The sequence below is a fragment of the Triticum dicoccoides genome, chromosome 3B (genome assembly GCF_002162155.2).
Source record: "Triticum dicoccoides isolate Atlit2015 ecotype Zavitan chromosome 3B, WEW_v2.0, whole genome shotgun sequence".
NCBI classification, from domain to species: domain Eukaryota; kingdom Viridiplantae; phylum Streptophyta; class Magnoliopsida; order Poales; family Poaceae; genus Triticum; species Triticum dicoccoides.
Window position 1 is genome coordinate 12846493 of NC_041385.1, and position 14659 is coordinate 12861151.

At 47.3% G+C, this 14659-nt stretch overlaps 3 protein-coding genes across 5 annotated transcripts; 2 read left to right on the forward strand and 1 right to left on the reverse strand.

Moving 5' to 3' along the window:
- The first annotated feature begins 1144 nt into the window (after positions 1-1144).
- Positions 1145-2544, forward strand: LOC119274380. Of its 2 annotated transcripts, XM_037555078.1 has the most exons (4): positions 1145-1227; positions 1279-1522; positions 1623-1868; positions 2001-2544. In XM_037555078.1, exons 2-4 carry the CDS (start codon positions 1292-1294, stop codon positions 2337-2339), a joined length of 816 nt encoding a protein of 271 aa, XP_037410975.1. In that variant the 5' UTR covers positions 1145-1227; positions 1279-1291; the 3' UTR covers positions 2340-2544. The 2 variants fall into 2 exon arrangements, with proteins under 2 accessions (XP_037410975.1, XP_037410974.1); XM_037555077.1 differs by having other exon boundaries at positions 1149-1522.
- Positions 2545-4885: 2341 nt separating this feature from the next.
- LOC119274381 (alanine--tRNA ligase-like) lies at positions 4886-8058 on the forward strand. Of its 2 annotated transcripts, none has more exons than XM_037555079.1 (8): positions 4886-5036; positions 5134-5283; positions 5389-5492; positions 5628-5717; positions 5918-6020; positions 6092-6166; positions 6927-7022; positions 7661-8058. In XM_037555079.1, the coding sequence occupies exons 1-8, from the start codon at positions 4947-4949 to the stop codon at positions 7718-7720; spliced, it is 768 nt and encodes a 255-aa protein (XP_037410976.1). In that variant the 5' UTR covers positions 4886-4946; the 3' UTR covers positions 7721-8058. The 2 variants fall into 2 exon arrangements, with proteins under 2 accessions (XP_037410976.1, XP_037410977.1); XM_037555080.1 differs by lacking the exon at positions 7661-8058 and adding an exon at positions 6340-6383.
- A 467-nt stretch (positions 8059-8525) lies between these two features.
- Positions 8526-9718, reverse strand: LOC119280501 (protein NEN4-like). Its single transcript, XM_037561331.1, has one exon. It carries the CDS (start codon positions 9604-9606, stop codon positions 8752-8754), a length of 855 nt encoding a protein of 284 aa, XP_037417228.1. The 5' UTR covers positions 9607-9718; the 3' UTR covers positions 8526-8751.
- Positions 9719-14659: the final 4941 nt, after the last annotated feature.

A 14659-nucleotide genomic window follows, 5' to 3' on the forward strand; every position in this document is an offset into this window, starting at 1 on the left:
CATGGAAGTGGCATTTTCTAAGTTGGACCTGAGGTTGAGGAAGTTGATTCCAGTAACGCTTATACAACACCCTTCCGAACAGCTTCGAGGAATTACCACGTGCGTTCAACGAGGTTTCTTTTGTACATAACATGTCGAGTAATGTGCTTTCTATTTCGGTTTCCATATATTGAGTTGTATTTGGGGCAATGCATTGTTAGTAAGGGCGAAATATTTCTTATGTACATATTGTGCTAAATGATTGAGGAGGGCAACACTTATTTAGTATACCTGATTTCTTTACCATTTGATGATAGTTGATTTGAAGAAGTATGTTTTTGGTCTTTCGTGTCTGTGCACACATGAAAATAAAAGTCGAGAGGTTTAGAGATGGCATGGTGTTTACGGGGGCCTTATCCCCTTATGTGGACCTTTTTTCCAAGATATGTTGCACAAGGCTCCAAAAGCCAATGTTCATGTAATTGATGTTGTACAACCTAATGTTGGTTGGCCAACTATAATTCTAAAATTTCCTTTCAGAACATAAAATTTGGAGTTACCAGTCGTTCCATAGAATTGAGCTATTGAATCACATGATAATGAGTTATGCTTTTATGCACTAATTTCAAGTACACAAGGAAAATGCTTGATTATCCAGGGTGAAAGAAATATTGTAATGTAAATGACTTACAATCTTCTCTACTCCCTAAATAGTGTTTAAGTGAAATTTCTCTTAAATAGACCTCAAATAAAACGATGAAGGATCCATGGAAGAATTAGACTATGATTTATTTGTTCTATGGCAAATCTCTTATGGTACATGAGGACCATTTCATTTATTTGTTTAAAATTTAAAAAGGTTCCCAAGCCGATGGTAAGGCGAGATGGATAAGTTTTGAGGCGACAACAATGCTAGAGCAAGGATGAATGAAGCTTTGATCGTGACACGCCGTCGACGGACGGATGCGGGAGGAAGAAGACTTCAACGACCCCAGGCTTTGATTATGATTTTACCCTTGTGTATATGTGTGTTTGTAAGGTCATGATTTTTATATGCCATTTAGGCTTCTTTGGGAGAGAAAAAAAAATTAAAGTCGAGGAATTACGGTGGGCCTTAAGCTCGTGCTTGTCTACCGTCGACGCGTGCGCCACAAGTGTCCACTCCTCACTCACACGTCACACGCTCACACTCACAGGCACAGCGCTCGTTCCTCCACAGCCACAGAGGCAGAGACTCCGAACCCGTGGTTACCATCTCGGCACCTCGTCGGAAAACAGAGCAACCTGACACTGCCCGAGCAAGGGGAAGAAGATGGCCTCGTCCGCCTCCTTGCTCCACCCTTCCACGCTCGCCGCAGCCTTCTCGCCGCCCGCACCCCGGCGCGGACTCCCCTCGTCACAGCTCGACCTCCGCTCCAGCCGCCGGCACCACGGCGTCTCGGTCTCACTCGCCGCCGCCTCGTCATCCGCCGCGTCGCCGGAGGTAGAGAAGGAGCCCTCCTCGCCGTCGACCAAGCCGCCGGACGAGTCCTCAGCCCTATCGGTGAGCAGCGAGCACGAGACGCCCCCAATTTTTGCTGACACTTTCTTTACCCATGCTCTGGCAAGAATCAAATGGCTTTCTTGGCTCTGGTTTAGCGCAGGCCGTGGCGGAGAGCGTGAAGGTGCTCAAGGAGGCGGCCAAGACGAGGAAGGTGCCGGCCGACGACGTGCTGGCGGCGCTGGCCAGCATCAAGAAGGCCAAGCTCGACACCTCCGCCTTCTTCGAGACGCTCGGCGGGACCGAGTCCCCCGGCAGGACATGGAAGCTCATCTTCACCGCTCAGGGTAGTAAGCTCGGCAAAGGCAGCTACTTCCCGGTGACCGCCGTCCAGCGCTTCGACGCCGCGGTGAGTGAGCTCCTTCCTCGTGCTCCTCCCGCATTTCAGTTTCAGCCATGGCGTCAGATTCTGGACGAACAGTTTATCTCTCTGTAATTGAAACTCTGAAGAAAACCATTTTTGGTTGTCACCACTCCCCAGGGGCAGAGGATCGAGAATGGGGTGTACCTGGGGCGGGCGGGGAGCCTGAGCTTCGAGGGGCGGCTGTCGTGGAAGAAGAAGATCCTGGCCTTCGTCTTCGAGCGGGTGCGCGTCAAGCTCGGGCCGCTGTCCTCCCTGGAGATCCCCCTCGGCGGCGGCGGCGACGTGGGCAGGGAGCCGAGCACCAAGGACCCCTTCTTCATGTGGTTCTACGTCGACGAGGAGGTCGCCGTGGCGCAGGGCAAGGGCGGCGGCACCGCATTCTGGTGCCGCTGCAAGCGCGTCGACGGGCAAGGCCGGCGCCCCGCCTTCTGGTACTTCGGTTTCAACATAATTTAGATAGATCAGCATGGCGTCCATCTCTCCGTCTAGTCTGGCTGTAGCTAAATTGTTTTGGTGTTCATCGCCTTGCTGTATATATATACGATCATGTATGTACACGAATGGGATGTAGCCACACTACTTGCATAGCATTTCGTTGTGCTTTTGTATATACGGATAACGGGTGGTTTGTATCAAACTCACTTTAGCTACATTTCACTCAGCTGGCTTTTCAGTTTTGGGTTAGTCGATTTTCAGTGAAAGAAGGAGAAGGAATGGCCTCGCCGGAGAGAAGGATGGGGCTCGCCGTCATCACCCCATTATCTATCTTAGCGTTTAGGATTGGGCGGTGGCATGGCTTTGCTGGAGAAGAAAACTAGATGGGGGCGGGGCTATAGGGATGGCCGGGGACGGCGGCAAGCCTGGCGGTGGGGGGAGGTCAAGGGGATGGCAGGGCGGCGAGGCGATCGCGGAAGCACCGCCGGGCGCAGGCGGCGGAGGCTGGCGGTTCGGCCTGGGCTGGAGGGCGGGCAAAGGAAGAAGGTGAATAGTGTGCGTTGAGTTTAAGGTGGAAGATGACTGTAGATCCGTTGGATCAGGATCCAATGGTTCAGATAGAATCGACTGGTCACAAAAATGATTCAGTTGACTGACGCATAGTCATTCCCTAACAAACTAGAGGGTTCCGCGCTTTGCCGCTCTTAACTCTTTTTTTCTCCACGGTTATTACGCGATTAGAGGTGAGCACTTTTACAAGGAAACTCGAAGAAATGAACTGAACTGAGTTGATCTATATCCCTGATTTATTTGGGTTATATGTTGTTTGGTGCTTGGTTAGGTGTTTTCAACGCTAGTTGTTTTGTGTTCGAGGCGTTTCGTCGATTTTTCATCCTCCATAAAATCGAATTTATCATTGGACCATATACACGAAAATTGACCTCTTTTTTCTCTAATAAGTTCCCTACATTGCTAGCACGACGTCGTTCTTCATACAACCCAATTTACTCATGCCTCTTCCTCTCAAGATCATTATCGTTGAACTGGTGTTTTTCCCCAAAAGGACTCCAATCTCTCAACCTAATTGTCTCCCAACCTTGAGGTTAGATCTACTTCTACAGGGACCAGCTACAACGGCTCTCCAACAAGGGATCATCTCGTCTCGGATCTCTAACGTCTGGTGTTCTAACTCTCACCCAATGCTAGCACGACGTCGTTCTTCCACCGCGAACCCGCTGCCCAATGAGATGGGCGAGGAGCAAGGAGAAAGCGGTGACCCGACCGCTTCGAGTAGCGTCGCCCCCTCACGAACGCACAATGCAGAAAATCAGTTTGCGCACACCCACGACATCGAAATAACCCACATGCCCGAGAGATTCTATTCAGCGTGAAACCGTCAACGGATAACCAAACCACACACGCCCCAAGGCGCTCGATTCGGTTGGCTGGCCAGTCGACCTATTCGGCCTCAACCCATCCGATGAAGTGAAGAAGAAAAAACAAAAAAGAAAGAAAATCCAAAAGGAGTATAGAGAATATTTAAAGTCTTTCAACAAAAAATGTTTGCAATTTTTAAAACATTTTGAAAATAAAAATGTTTATGCATTTGAAAAAATGCCCAGGAAATTGTAAAATGTTCTTGAATTTTCAAAAAATGTTCCCTAAATTCAAAAAGTGTTTGCTGAATTAAAAATACTCAAGAATTTAGAAAATATTCCCGGATTTAAAAAAAAAGCTTCCCAAATTTAAAGAATGTGAAAGAATTTAACCTTCACGAATTAAAAAGTTGTTTATGGATTTAAAATATTGTTTATCGATCAGCACAGGAGCGCCAATCACGGCGCACAATCAATTCGCTCTCTGACGTGTGGGGCCACGAATTCTGCATGTTTGCAGCCGGTCAAGTTCAGATTGAGAGCAGTGTTACATGGCTGGGGAGCCGTGGTGCATCAGACTTGAGAGTTGAGACACATGGCCGGAGGCATGACGGACGCTTCCTGGAAATTTCAGGTCCGTTTCTTCTTACCACCATTCGTCTCCCTCAAATCTTGAAAGCTTTCGCCGTCAATCACTAGTAGTGGTCAGTCCCAAATTCTCCTGGAAATTTGCTACTCCTTTTTACTTGGACCCTGCAGCAGAATTGAATTGAATTGGTTTTGCTTGCTGCTGTACTACTTCAGACCCAGTTTTTCTTTCCTTTCTTTTTTACACCGCAGCCCGGCAACACCGCTGTAAAAAAACTTAGAGGGTGCTTGGATACAAAGGACTATTTTTAGTCTGACTAAAAATAGTCTTTTTTAGAGGCTAAAGTTCCAAGCATCCCTGACTAAAGAGAGGCTAGGACTAGTCTTGAGGCTAAAATCTTTTAGTCATGGGAAACCTACTAAAATATGTATTAGCTCTCTCTCTCCTTATTTAATTCCTCTCCTTAGTTCTGGATTGAAGGGTTTGGAGGATAATAAATGCTCAATAACTAGATTTTAGTCTCTTTAGTATTTGGATCCAAGCATGGATGAGACTAGCAAGTTTTAGTCCCACTACTTTTAGTCATGGGACTACAACGTATCCAAGCATGCTCTTAGCCACCACGCCCGCCGCCGGCGACGGCCAACTTCTCCGCGCGTGGGGATGGCGGCTGCGGCGGGGCCCACGAGGCTGGCCTACTTCGATGACATGTGGGCCCTCCGCGCCCCCGCCACCGTCCTCTCCCTCCACCAGGTTCTCTCTTCTCCCCCTCTCGCACCCCTCTCCTCGGAGGCACGCGCGATGTGAGTTTCAGAATCCTCGGCCCTGACTAGGCTCTGGGTGTCCGCAGGAGGAGGGCGGCCGGCGAGCGGTGGTGCTGGACGCCACCATCTTCCACCCGCAAGGCGGGGGGCAGCCGGCCGACACGGGCTTCATCGTCTCCGCCGCCGGCGCTGGCGCCAGGTTCCTCGTGGAGGACGTGCGCGTTAAGGATGGGGTGGTGAGCGCCGAGATCTACACGAGGCTGTGATTAAGATTTATAAGAGTCCTGAATATCTCCTCACCTCATTTGAGGCTTTACCTGCGCTCTGCTGCTGTCGTCTAGGTCTTGCACTATGGCAGATTCGAGGATGCTGCTGGGCCAGAGCTCAGCCAAGGGCAGAGTGTCAGATTGGAAATCGACGCGGAGCGGCGCAAACTCAACTCCAGGTATGGAGATGTTCGGTGCTAGCAAATCCGACATGGACGAATGTTGCGGCAGCCACGAATCGAATTCAGCACCATTTCGTTATGTGCTCTGCTTATTTTGTGACTGTCAGTTGTGCTAAACCTGCGATGCTTCAGGCTTCACTCCGCGGGGCATCTGCTGGACAGTTGCATGACCAATCTTGGCCTTCATCTGGAACCTGGGAAAGGCTACCATTTTCCTGATGGGTATGATCTTATACATGACTGCTTGTTCTTCTGTCCTTCATTTTGTTATTCTCTGTACCGCTAATCGATTGACTCTGTCATCCAGCTTTTATGCATGTAGGTTTTCTTTACTTGGTATGAGCACTCCGGCTCATGTTAGAGTTTAGTATTTTTAGTTGGACTTGGATTATTGAGTACATTTTGGCTTTTGTTCACCGCAGGCCTTCCGTTGAGTACAAGGGAGTTGTTCCAGCAGATCAGTTGCAGGATAAGAAAATCCAGCTGGAAAAGGAGGCGAACGAACTGATTTCGAAAGGAAGCAAGGTATAACCCAAGAGACCTTAACATACAGGGTTTCATGACTTGGTATGTTTAGTTATTCACCATCGATGCAGGTTTTGGTCTCTGTTTTTCCCTATGAGGAGGCGGCTAAGTTATGTGGAGGTGCTCTGCCTAGCTACATCTCACAAGTTAGTTCTGTATTCCCTCTAGACGAATTCGTCTTCCTTGTATTAAATGCACCCACAACGATCATGGATAGTTGTTGTATATTTCGATGACTCCTCATATATAACATTCCATTTTAGTTCCCCTTCCAAAATTACTGACATACTCCCTCGGTTCTGACCTACTTGTTGTTTAGGACATCAGCAGGTCTCTACTGGAACATACGATATGTTCCTAAATGTAAGACATTTTGCAGTTTAATTTGAACTGCATACATGTCTTATATTTTGGAACGGTGGTAGTATTTATGAAATATCACAAAAGTATATGTTGTGAAAGTACGGTTAACAAATTGACACCTATGATTTTCAATTGTCCAGTTCAAATATTTTAAAAGGTGTTGGTTGTGGAAGTTCTTACTGTTTTACTTTCCTTATGTGCAAACCAGCAGAAGAGAGTATATTGTATCTATGGATTGATCTGCTTGATACTAGGAAAAAATTCAATGCGAAAGCATGTGTGACTGCATATAGCATATGCAGGGTGTTATATAATTTTGTTGTGAGCTCATCTTGAATTATGAAGCAAATCAAGAATCAAGAAAATAGCTCCTTTCTGGAATAATTCAAATGTGTAATATTTGTTCCGAGTTTTATGCTGTTTTTAAAACATCGATCCTACTTTATTAATATAGTTGATTAGTAAATGCCACCTTACAGTTGTGTGTTTCTCTAATTCCAACTCTTCCATGAATGAAATGACTGTATGATGTTTCTATCACAGGATAGCACTCCCCGCATTGTGAAATTCGGTAACTGTCCTGGTTGTCCTTGTGGAGGCACTCATGTAGCCGATATTGCAGACATTGGCAACGTAAAGGTAGATTCTCAGGCCTGTCCAAATTTCCAGAAAATTTAAGCAGAAGTCATGAAAAACTACCCAGCATGGTGTTTAGTGGCTTCTGTGAAATTGAAAATGATTTTATATTAAAACTTAACACATAGTCTTGCTGCTGATCGCTGGGATTACACAGATGATAGTTTTGAGCAATATTCATGAAAATTGGACATTTGGAAAAGTTTAGTCGTCGCATTGATGCTCTGCTACCTGCTAGTACATGTACTATTGACCTTTATCTCTGTTTAGCTGCCGTCCACATTGTTTTGTGCAACATGCTTCCACTCGTGTTTCCAATAAGTTGTTTGTAACATGTCAATAGGCCGTGTTGGCTTTCTTGGGAGATTTCAAGGCCAGTATGACAGTGTGCACCACATGAGCAAACTATGAAGTCCAACTCTGATACTTTTGTTAAAATCCAGGTCATAGACACATACAAGGAGCATTGGCCGAAATGAATAGTAAATTAGTACGTAGTATGGCACAGCAGCTCAGATACATATATACTTTACTAAAGCAACAGAAGGATCCTAGGCATGTTTTGATACTTTCCAGTAGATGATTGCCAGATTATTCCCTTTTTTTATAATGAAGGCTGATCTCATCTGCTGTTCTCTCAGGTCACAAATATACGGGTCAAGAAAGGCGTGACTAAGGTCTCCTACAGCGTCAGCCCGTAATATTTTTCTGCGCAACTCTCAAAACTAGTAGAATTTGTCAGAGAAGTGGGAGGACAATATACTAGAGAATCAGAAGGCTGGCATCATCGTTTTTCATAAATTTGGTTATGTATGACGACACTAAATGTGTAGAGGATAACATAGATGATTACATATACTATTTGAAAAGGTACTAGTAGATCTATAAATATATGGTGATGTATTCTGTCTCCTCTTGTGCCGTGGTAGATCGTCGGAAAGGCTGATTTGCAGATCAGATGTTCCACCTCAGGCTATCCTGCCCTCTCCTTATCCGTTGAGATATACTATAGATGTCACAACTCTTGATATCTTTTATATGTACTCCTTCCATTCGGAATTACTTGTCGTGAAAATGGATGTTCTTTTATATGTTCCTTATCCGTTGAGATATACTATACATTCATTTTCGCGACAAGTAATTCCGAACGGAGGGAGTATGAAATAGTGCATACCATTAGGTATTTGCTTTAGTGGACTGTTAAGAATTGATCCTACAGTTTGTCACAGATCCTGAGTCTTGAATGTCAATCCATCTAGGTTGTGGGAATAGTTTTTGGTTCCAGCTAAGCATTTATCCTTGAGGATAGTTTGGGGATTAAAGCGAGTCTATCAATGGTAAATAGACCATGTTTCACCTATTTGCAATGGCACCACAATAATTTCACTGAGAAATAAAAATATCGCTTCGATTAGCTTAACCAATTGCGCAAAAGAGTAAACCCATAAATGAATGAATTGCTATTATTTTTGCACAGATTTACAAATGAAGTGATTACAACTGGTTATTTCTGAAACGTACGGGTACTTACAGAGCATTTACAAATGCATGAAATGTGTGTTGCGTGTTTACAACAACATGAAGATAATTTACAACAAGTATATCTAATTAAGCCTTGGTTAAATATGGACAGGGCTACCTAGCTAGCTAGCTAGCATGGTTATTTGTACATTTCCCTTTCCATGTACAAGTGAATGAATGCAGTCAGTATGTAGTCGACCCATTCCATGGATCATCTGACGATGGCCCTCGAGTGCCGGAGGACCATGCTGAACGGCGTCGTCGTCATGGGCCGTCGCACTCTCCGGCCACCGGTAGAGGTCGCCGTCGCCGCCCCCTTCGCCGCCGTCACCACCTTCCCCGTGCTGTCCCTCTTGCACGACGACCTGCCGTTCACCTTCAGAACCGCGGGGGCAGGAGGAGGACGAGGAGGAGTCGCGGGTGCCGTCGTGGTGGAAGACGTCGCGGCCCTGCGCCTGGTGACGGCGCCGTCGTCGGCGCCGGGGAGCACGCCGGCGGGGAGGCTGGACTCGAGCATGAGCACGGCGGCGCAGTGCTTGAGCACCTCAAGGTTCATGCGCACGTCGTCGAGGCTGCGGTGCGTCTGCTTCCCGATCCCGAAATACGCCGCCAGGGTGGCCATCTTGAGGTCCCCGGCGCGACGGCCGAACCCCTGTGCGAGCACGCTGAGCGAGTCGACGACGGCGACGGGCTCCGGCGCGGCGCGGCCGGCCGCCGCGAAGGCCTCGCGGACGCGGTGGCAGTCGAAGCGGCGGATGTTGTGGCCCGCCCAGACGCGGCCGTGGAGGAGCGCGAAGATGTCGTCGGCCACGTCGGCGAAGGGCGGCGCGGCGCGGAACGCGGCGGAGAGGGCGGGGTCGCCCGAGAAGCGCCTGGAGACGGCGGAGGGGTCCCCCGGGCGGATGAGGGTGGAGTAGCTGGACAGCTCGACGAGGCGGCGCGGGCAGACGAGGATGGCGCCGAACTCCAGCAGCCACCACTGGGCGGACGCGTCGGAGGGGGACGGCGCCGCCGCCGTCTCCACGTCGAAGAACACCATCTCCTCCTTGGCGGTCTCCGTCGCCATTGATAATTACTAGCTACGTGCGTATGGTGGTTTCTTCTTCTTGGCTAGCTATGCTCGTGGTTGGTTTCTTGGCGAAGGAAGGAATTGAAGGAACGATCTCTTGCGTCGATCGTGAGCTTCCTTATAATTTGTGAGGGGTTGTGACAGTGATTCGTATATATAGGATTTGGCAAATGATCCATGGACGAGGGGGCCGCGCCGGAGGAGAATATTTGTTGCCGCCAATGGTGGGGACGGAGGGTTGCTTGGTTTGGACGGCGGCGTAGGGTTTCGTTGGGATGGAGAAGACCAGCTGGGAGGAGCAAAGCAAGCAAAGAGGCGGGTCTTCCAATGGCGCAAGCAAAGCGACCCGAGCTCCTCTCTCCTTCTGAGGAGGTGATCACAACTGTAGCAAGTATGCAGGGGAGATTCGGGATGCGTGCATGGCGGCGGCAGATAGCTTGCACGTATGGATGGGATGGGATGGGAGATTCCAAGTTTCACAAGCATGCAACAACTAGGAATGAGCAAGTCTCTTTTTCTTGTTCATCAAGCTTTTGTTGGAGCTAGCTAGGAACACCTACGGCACCAACCATCTGCCGATTACGTACGTCCGTCTTCGATCGACCGGGTTCTCCACCGCCAGCCCTCTCCCTCGCCGTCGCCGGCCGATCGAAACCCATGAGTATGTGCCTCCGCCTGAAAAGTTGCTGTCGTCGGTACAATGAAGCAACAACGACTAGGCTTTGACCATTTCAAACAACACGTGCGTGTAGCCCTGCGTACTTTAATTTAGTTTGCGGGCGCGTGCGGATTCGTCGTACCGCAGCCCCGGAGCCGGAGCCAACATGAAGAAGATTACCGCACACAAACTAGCACCTGCTTAATTAATTACCATAATGCATCGATCCGGTTACTAATATGAATACTTAATGTGGATTATAGATGCCATGACGGCACTTTAGCTTGCTCCACTACTAGGAAAAAGCCTACTAATGGCGCACTGGTTTTGCCTACTAATGGCGCATTACCAGTATTTTTTACTAATGGCGCACCACTGGTATACTAATGCGCACCAGGCAGTGCGCCATTAGTTTTGTCCACAGTGTGCCACTAGTGTCTTCTATACTAATGGCGCATCACATTGTAGTGCGCCATTAGTAACAATTTTTTTTAATTTTTTTTCTTAATCTTAGGTCACTATTTCACCTATGAGATATCCAACACATATATATATATATATATACAACAAGCATCCATATAACAATCATAGCCAACACACAAGTTCCATCATATATACATACATAACCAACACATAGTTCCATCGTTACATATTACAAAAGTTTCACATTGTTCATCCAACACCGTTATCCATCAATTCACAAAAGTTTCACATTGATACAAAATAAAAACACAAATGGAAAAGAAGCACTCCATCTACGCAAGCTTCCGTCAATTAAATCAAATCTGCAAAATGATAAACAAGAAGTTAGAAGAAGAAAAAAAAAAGACTAGAAGAACACTAGAAGAAGAACACTAGAAGAAGAATAAGAAGAATTTTGGAAAAGAAGAAGAATAAGAAGAAGACTATAAGCTTATTATGTAAACTTGATCATTTTGTGTTAACATAAGTTATTTTGGAGCTAACATATAGGAAACTAAGCATATAAGCTCTAAGTTAGCATATTAGAGCCAACTTAGGTAAAAATGAAGCTAACCTATGTCATTTTGGAAAAGAAGAAGAATAAGAAAAAGACTATAAGCTTATTTATGTAAACTTGATCATTTTGTGCTAACATAAGTTATTTTGGAGCTAACCTATAGGAAACTAAGCATATAAGCTCTAAGTTAGCATATTAGAGCCAACTTAGGTAAAAATGAAGCTAACCTATAGGAAACTAAGCATATTAGAGATAACATAGGTAACTAAGTATATATATATCATTTTGGATAACTAACCTATAGGAGATCTGACATACCTGACAAAGTTCAGTTCTCATGCATTGTTCTTTTCCTTCTCCTTCTCCTTCCTCTCCCTGATGCGCCAAGAGCGGCGAGGCGGTGGAGGCAGTGGAGGCAGTGGGATGTAGTTTTCTACCACAATTGGCGTGGTCATGTCGCCCAGCTGTGGGATCGCCGGCGCCACCACCGGTGCGTGGTCATTGTCAGGAACCACCACCATCGCGAGGCCACCTTCAGGCACGACCATCGCTAGGTCATCCTCAGCCACCTCCATCTCTTGCCCATGGTCAGCCACCACCATCTCTTGCCCTTGGTCAGCCACCACCAGCGCTAGGTCATCCTCAGCCTGATGCCCATCGTCATCCTGCAGCTCCTCATCCTCACTTTGCTCCTCTTCTCCCGCACTCCAGTCCGGATCATCCTTCTTGTTGTCTATGCTGCTGCCAGAATCGCTGCTGCTTTCGCTACAGCCATAGTCGCTGCTGCTTTGGCTGTAGCCAGTGTCGCTGCTGCTGCTCCCATTACCTGTCCAAAATGCAACAATGACCGTTAACAATCGATGTGAGACAAAGCCAAATGTAGAGAAATAAGAAGAGGCAAAACGTACCGGCATCATCATCGGCAGCGTAGCGCATGCGACACATAGTCGTGTTGAACACCTTCACGATGAGCATGGTGGCGTCGTCGTCGTACCTGAAGAGAAGGAAGTACCCCAGCCGCAGGTCGTAGGCACGGTAGAACTTCTCCCACCCACGAGACAAGTACATGTGGCCCTTCTTGATCACCAACTCCACATCCCACCGCCTACGAAACCCGCTGCCGGCCTGTCGCAGCTTCACATTATTTGACGGATTTTCACCCATCAGCATGTTCATAAAACTGTCAGGCAGCCTCTGCGGTTTGGGACAATGAGTGATGTAGCAAACAACAGATATCATAGTGAGATGGGTGAAGGGGAGATCTCTCGTTTTATATACCTGCATCATGGATGATACTGAATTCTCAAGTATGATAGTGAAGAACTCGGAAGCATCCAACTCGTACTGTAGTGTCGCAGATCGGCGGTGGCTGCTTCCCGCCATCTCTGATAAGCAGCAGAAGAGACAAATTAGTACCCTTACAACAGATCATAAAACATGCATGATAACAGGCATTAGTCGCAAGTACCCCATATGTCCTATTTTTAGCAAAGTCATGCTAAAATTCACGGAAAATTTCAGCATTACCTTTGCTGAAAATAGGACATATGGAGTACCCGAATTTGCCGGAACGGAAGTTAATCGACATTCCGGCAAACTCAAGGGCCTCTCGGGGTACCTACAACATCATCAAGTACAGCAGCAGCAGCAGTGAATACAGGCATAACAGCATCAAAACTATATATTTTTATGCCAATAAAACAACTCATGGAAGTAAACTACTAGCAGGCTCAAAAGTCAAGTAAACTGAAGATGCCCTAATGGAAGTAATAACAACATGACAGCAAACAACCAACAAACATGATGGGCGTAAGATTAATGAACCAACATCGACAAACCAGATGGACAGAGATGTAGTGAGAGGAAAATTCTTTTCTGAATTTTTTATTTGTCTTTGAATCTGTTCCCAAAGTCAGCCAGAACAAACACAACATTATTCCCCCTAATTGCAAGATGCATCATTTCTAATTAATTAGGAGAACCTACCTAGCGAGTCTCTGATTCGTTTATACCGTCAATAAAAAAAATTCTACAAGAAAAAAAAGGTAGGCCAAATATTCATGTCACTTCCATTAGGGCATCATCTTCCTACAACTACTCATCTTCAGCAGCACATGATACTACTACTGTATCTAATACAACAACATGACACTTGTTACTGTATCTAATGTTCCTACAACTACTGTATCTACAATAGTAGCACATGATACTGCTACTGTATCTACAACTACAACTACTACAACAACATAAAACTACTATGCATCATCTTCCTACTATAATTGCTACTCATCTTTAGAACCAAACACCAGCAAAAAAAGAACCAAACTACTATCCATCCATCTAGCAAGCAACTAGCACAACTTATCCATCCATCCATCAAGCATCATATACCTAACTAACATCAACATACATACATCTATCTAATATCCATTGATCCGTGTAACAAGAGAGGAATAGGGAACAATGACATGGACAAGAAGCATAGAGGCAAGGAAGAGAGGCTCACCCCAGGCCGCGGTCGAAGGAGAGCAGCCGCTGGCCACGCGCAGGAAGAGACGGCGGGAGGTGGTGGCGAGGGTCACGGCACCGTCCTTGGCTCGCCGGCTGCTGCGGAGGTGACCGTCGGTGAAGGACGGCAGGGGCAGGCGGGGTGGGCGTGTCGGGGCCGCACTCGCCGGCTGCTGCAGGGGCCTGTACCGGAGGCGGGGCAGCGGAGGGTTCGGCCGGCTGGGCGCGCCGCGGCGGCGGGCCGGCAGCGGTGGCGGCGGCTAGGAACCCTAGCTGTCGCGCTCGGGAGGGAGGTTGACGCAGGCGGGGCCGCGGGGGGAGGGGGACGGCGAGGGCGCGGGCGCGGGCGGAGGGGGGACGGTGAGGGAGGTGGTCGGCGGCGGAGGGTGGTCGGGTGCACGGCCGGGGACGGCGAGCACGGGGGAAGTGGTGGTCGGCGGGTGAGATGAGGCAGGTGAGGGATTAGAGTGTGGATTGGGGATTGGGGATTTTAGTGTGGGGGAGGCTTAGCATTGGCGCACCACCCAGGGGTACGCCATAAGTACATCCATAGCAATGGCGCACCACCGAGGGGTGCACCATAAGTAATTTAATCTAGCCCGACTTGTCGGGTTATATACCACCTAACCCTATCTATAATAGAACTTGCCCGCTAGCCCGACTGGTTAGTACGCAGCACACACACCAGGTGGTCCTGGGTTCGATTCCTAGGCTCCCCAATATTTTTTTATGCATTTTAAATCCTGTTTGATATTTATTTGTGTTTAAATATGTTCAAACTTGTTTAAATCATAATAGTAATATTTTTTTATAAAAACAGTAATAATTTTTTAAAAAATATGTTCAAAACAGTAATAAAAATATTTTTTTTATAAAAACAGTAATAATTTTTGAAACGGGGGGTG

Coding starts and splice junctions, on each gene's coding strand:
- LOC119274380 (XM_037555078.1), top strand. CDS start 1,292: ATGGCCTCGTCCGCCTCCTTGCTCCACCCTTCCACGCTCGCCGCAGCC. Junction 1,523..1,622: donor ACGAGTCCTCAGCCCTATCG/GTGAGCAGCGAG, acceptor GGTTTAGCGCAG/GCCGTGGCGGAGAGCGTGAA. Junction 1,869..2,000: donor TCCAGCGCTTCGACGCCGCG/GTGAGTGAGCTC, acceptor ACCACTCCCCAG/GGGCAGAGGATCGAGAATGG.
- LOC119274381 (XM_037555079.1), top strand. CDS start 4,947: ATGGCGGCTGCGGCGGGGCCCACGAGGCTGGCCTACTTCGATGACATG. Junction 5,284..5,388: donor TGCGCGTTAAGGATGGGGTG/GTGAGCGCCGAG, acceptor GCTGTCGTCTAG/GTCTTGCACTATGGCAGATT. Junction 7,023..7,660: donor CAGACATTGGCAACGTAAAG/GTAGATTCTCAG, acceptor CTGTTCTCTCAG/GTCACAAATATACGGGTCAA.
- LOC119280501 (XM_037561331.1), bottom strand. CDS start 9,606: ATGGCGACGGAGACCGCCAAGGAGGAGATGGTGTTCTTCGACGTGGAG.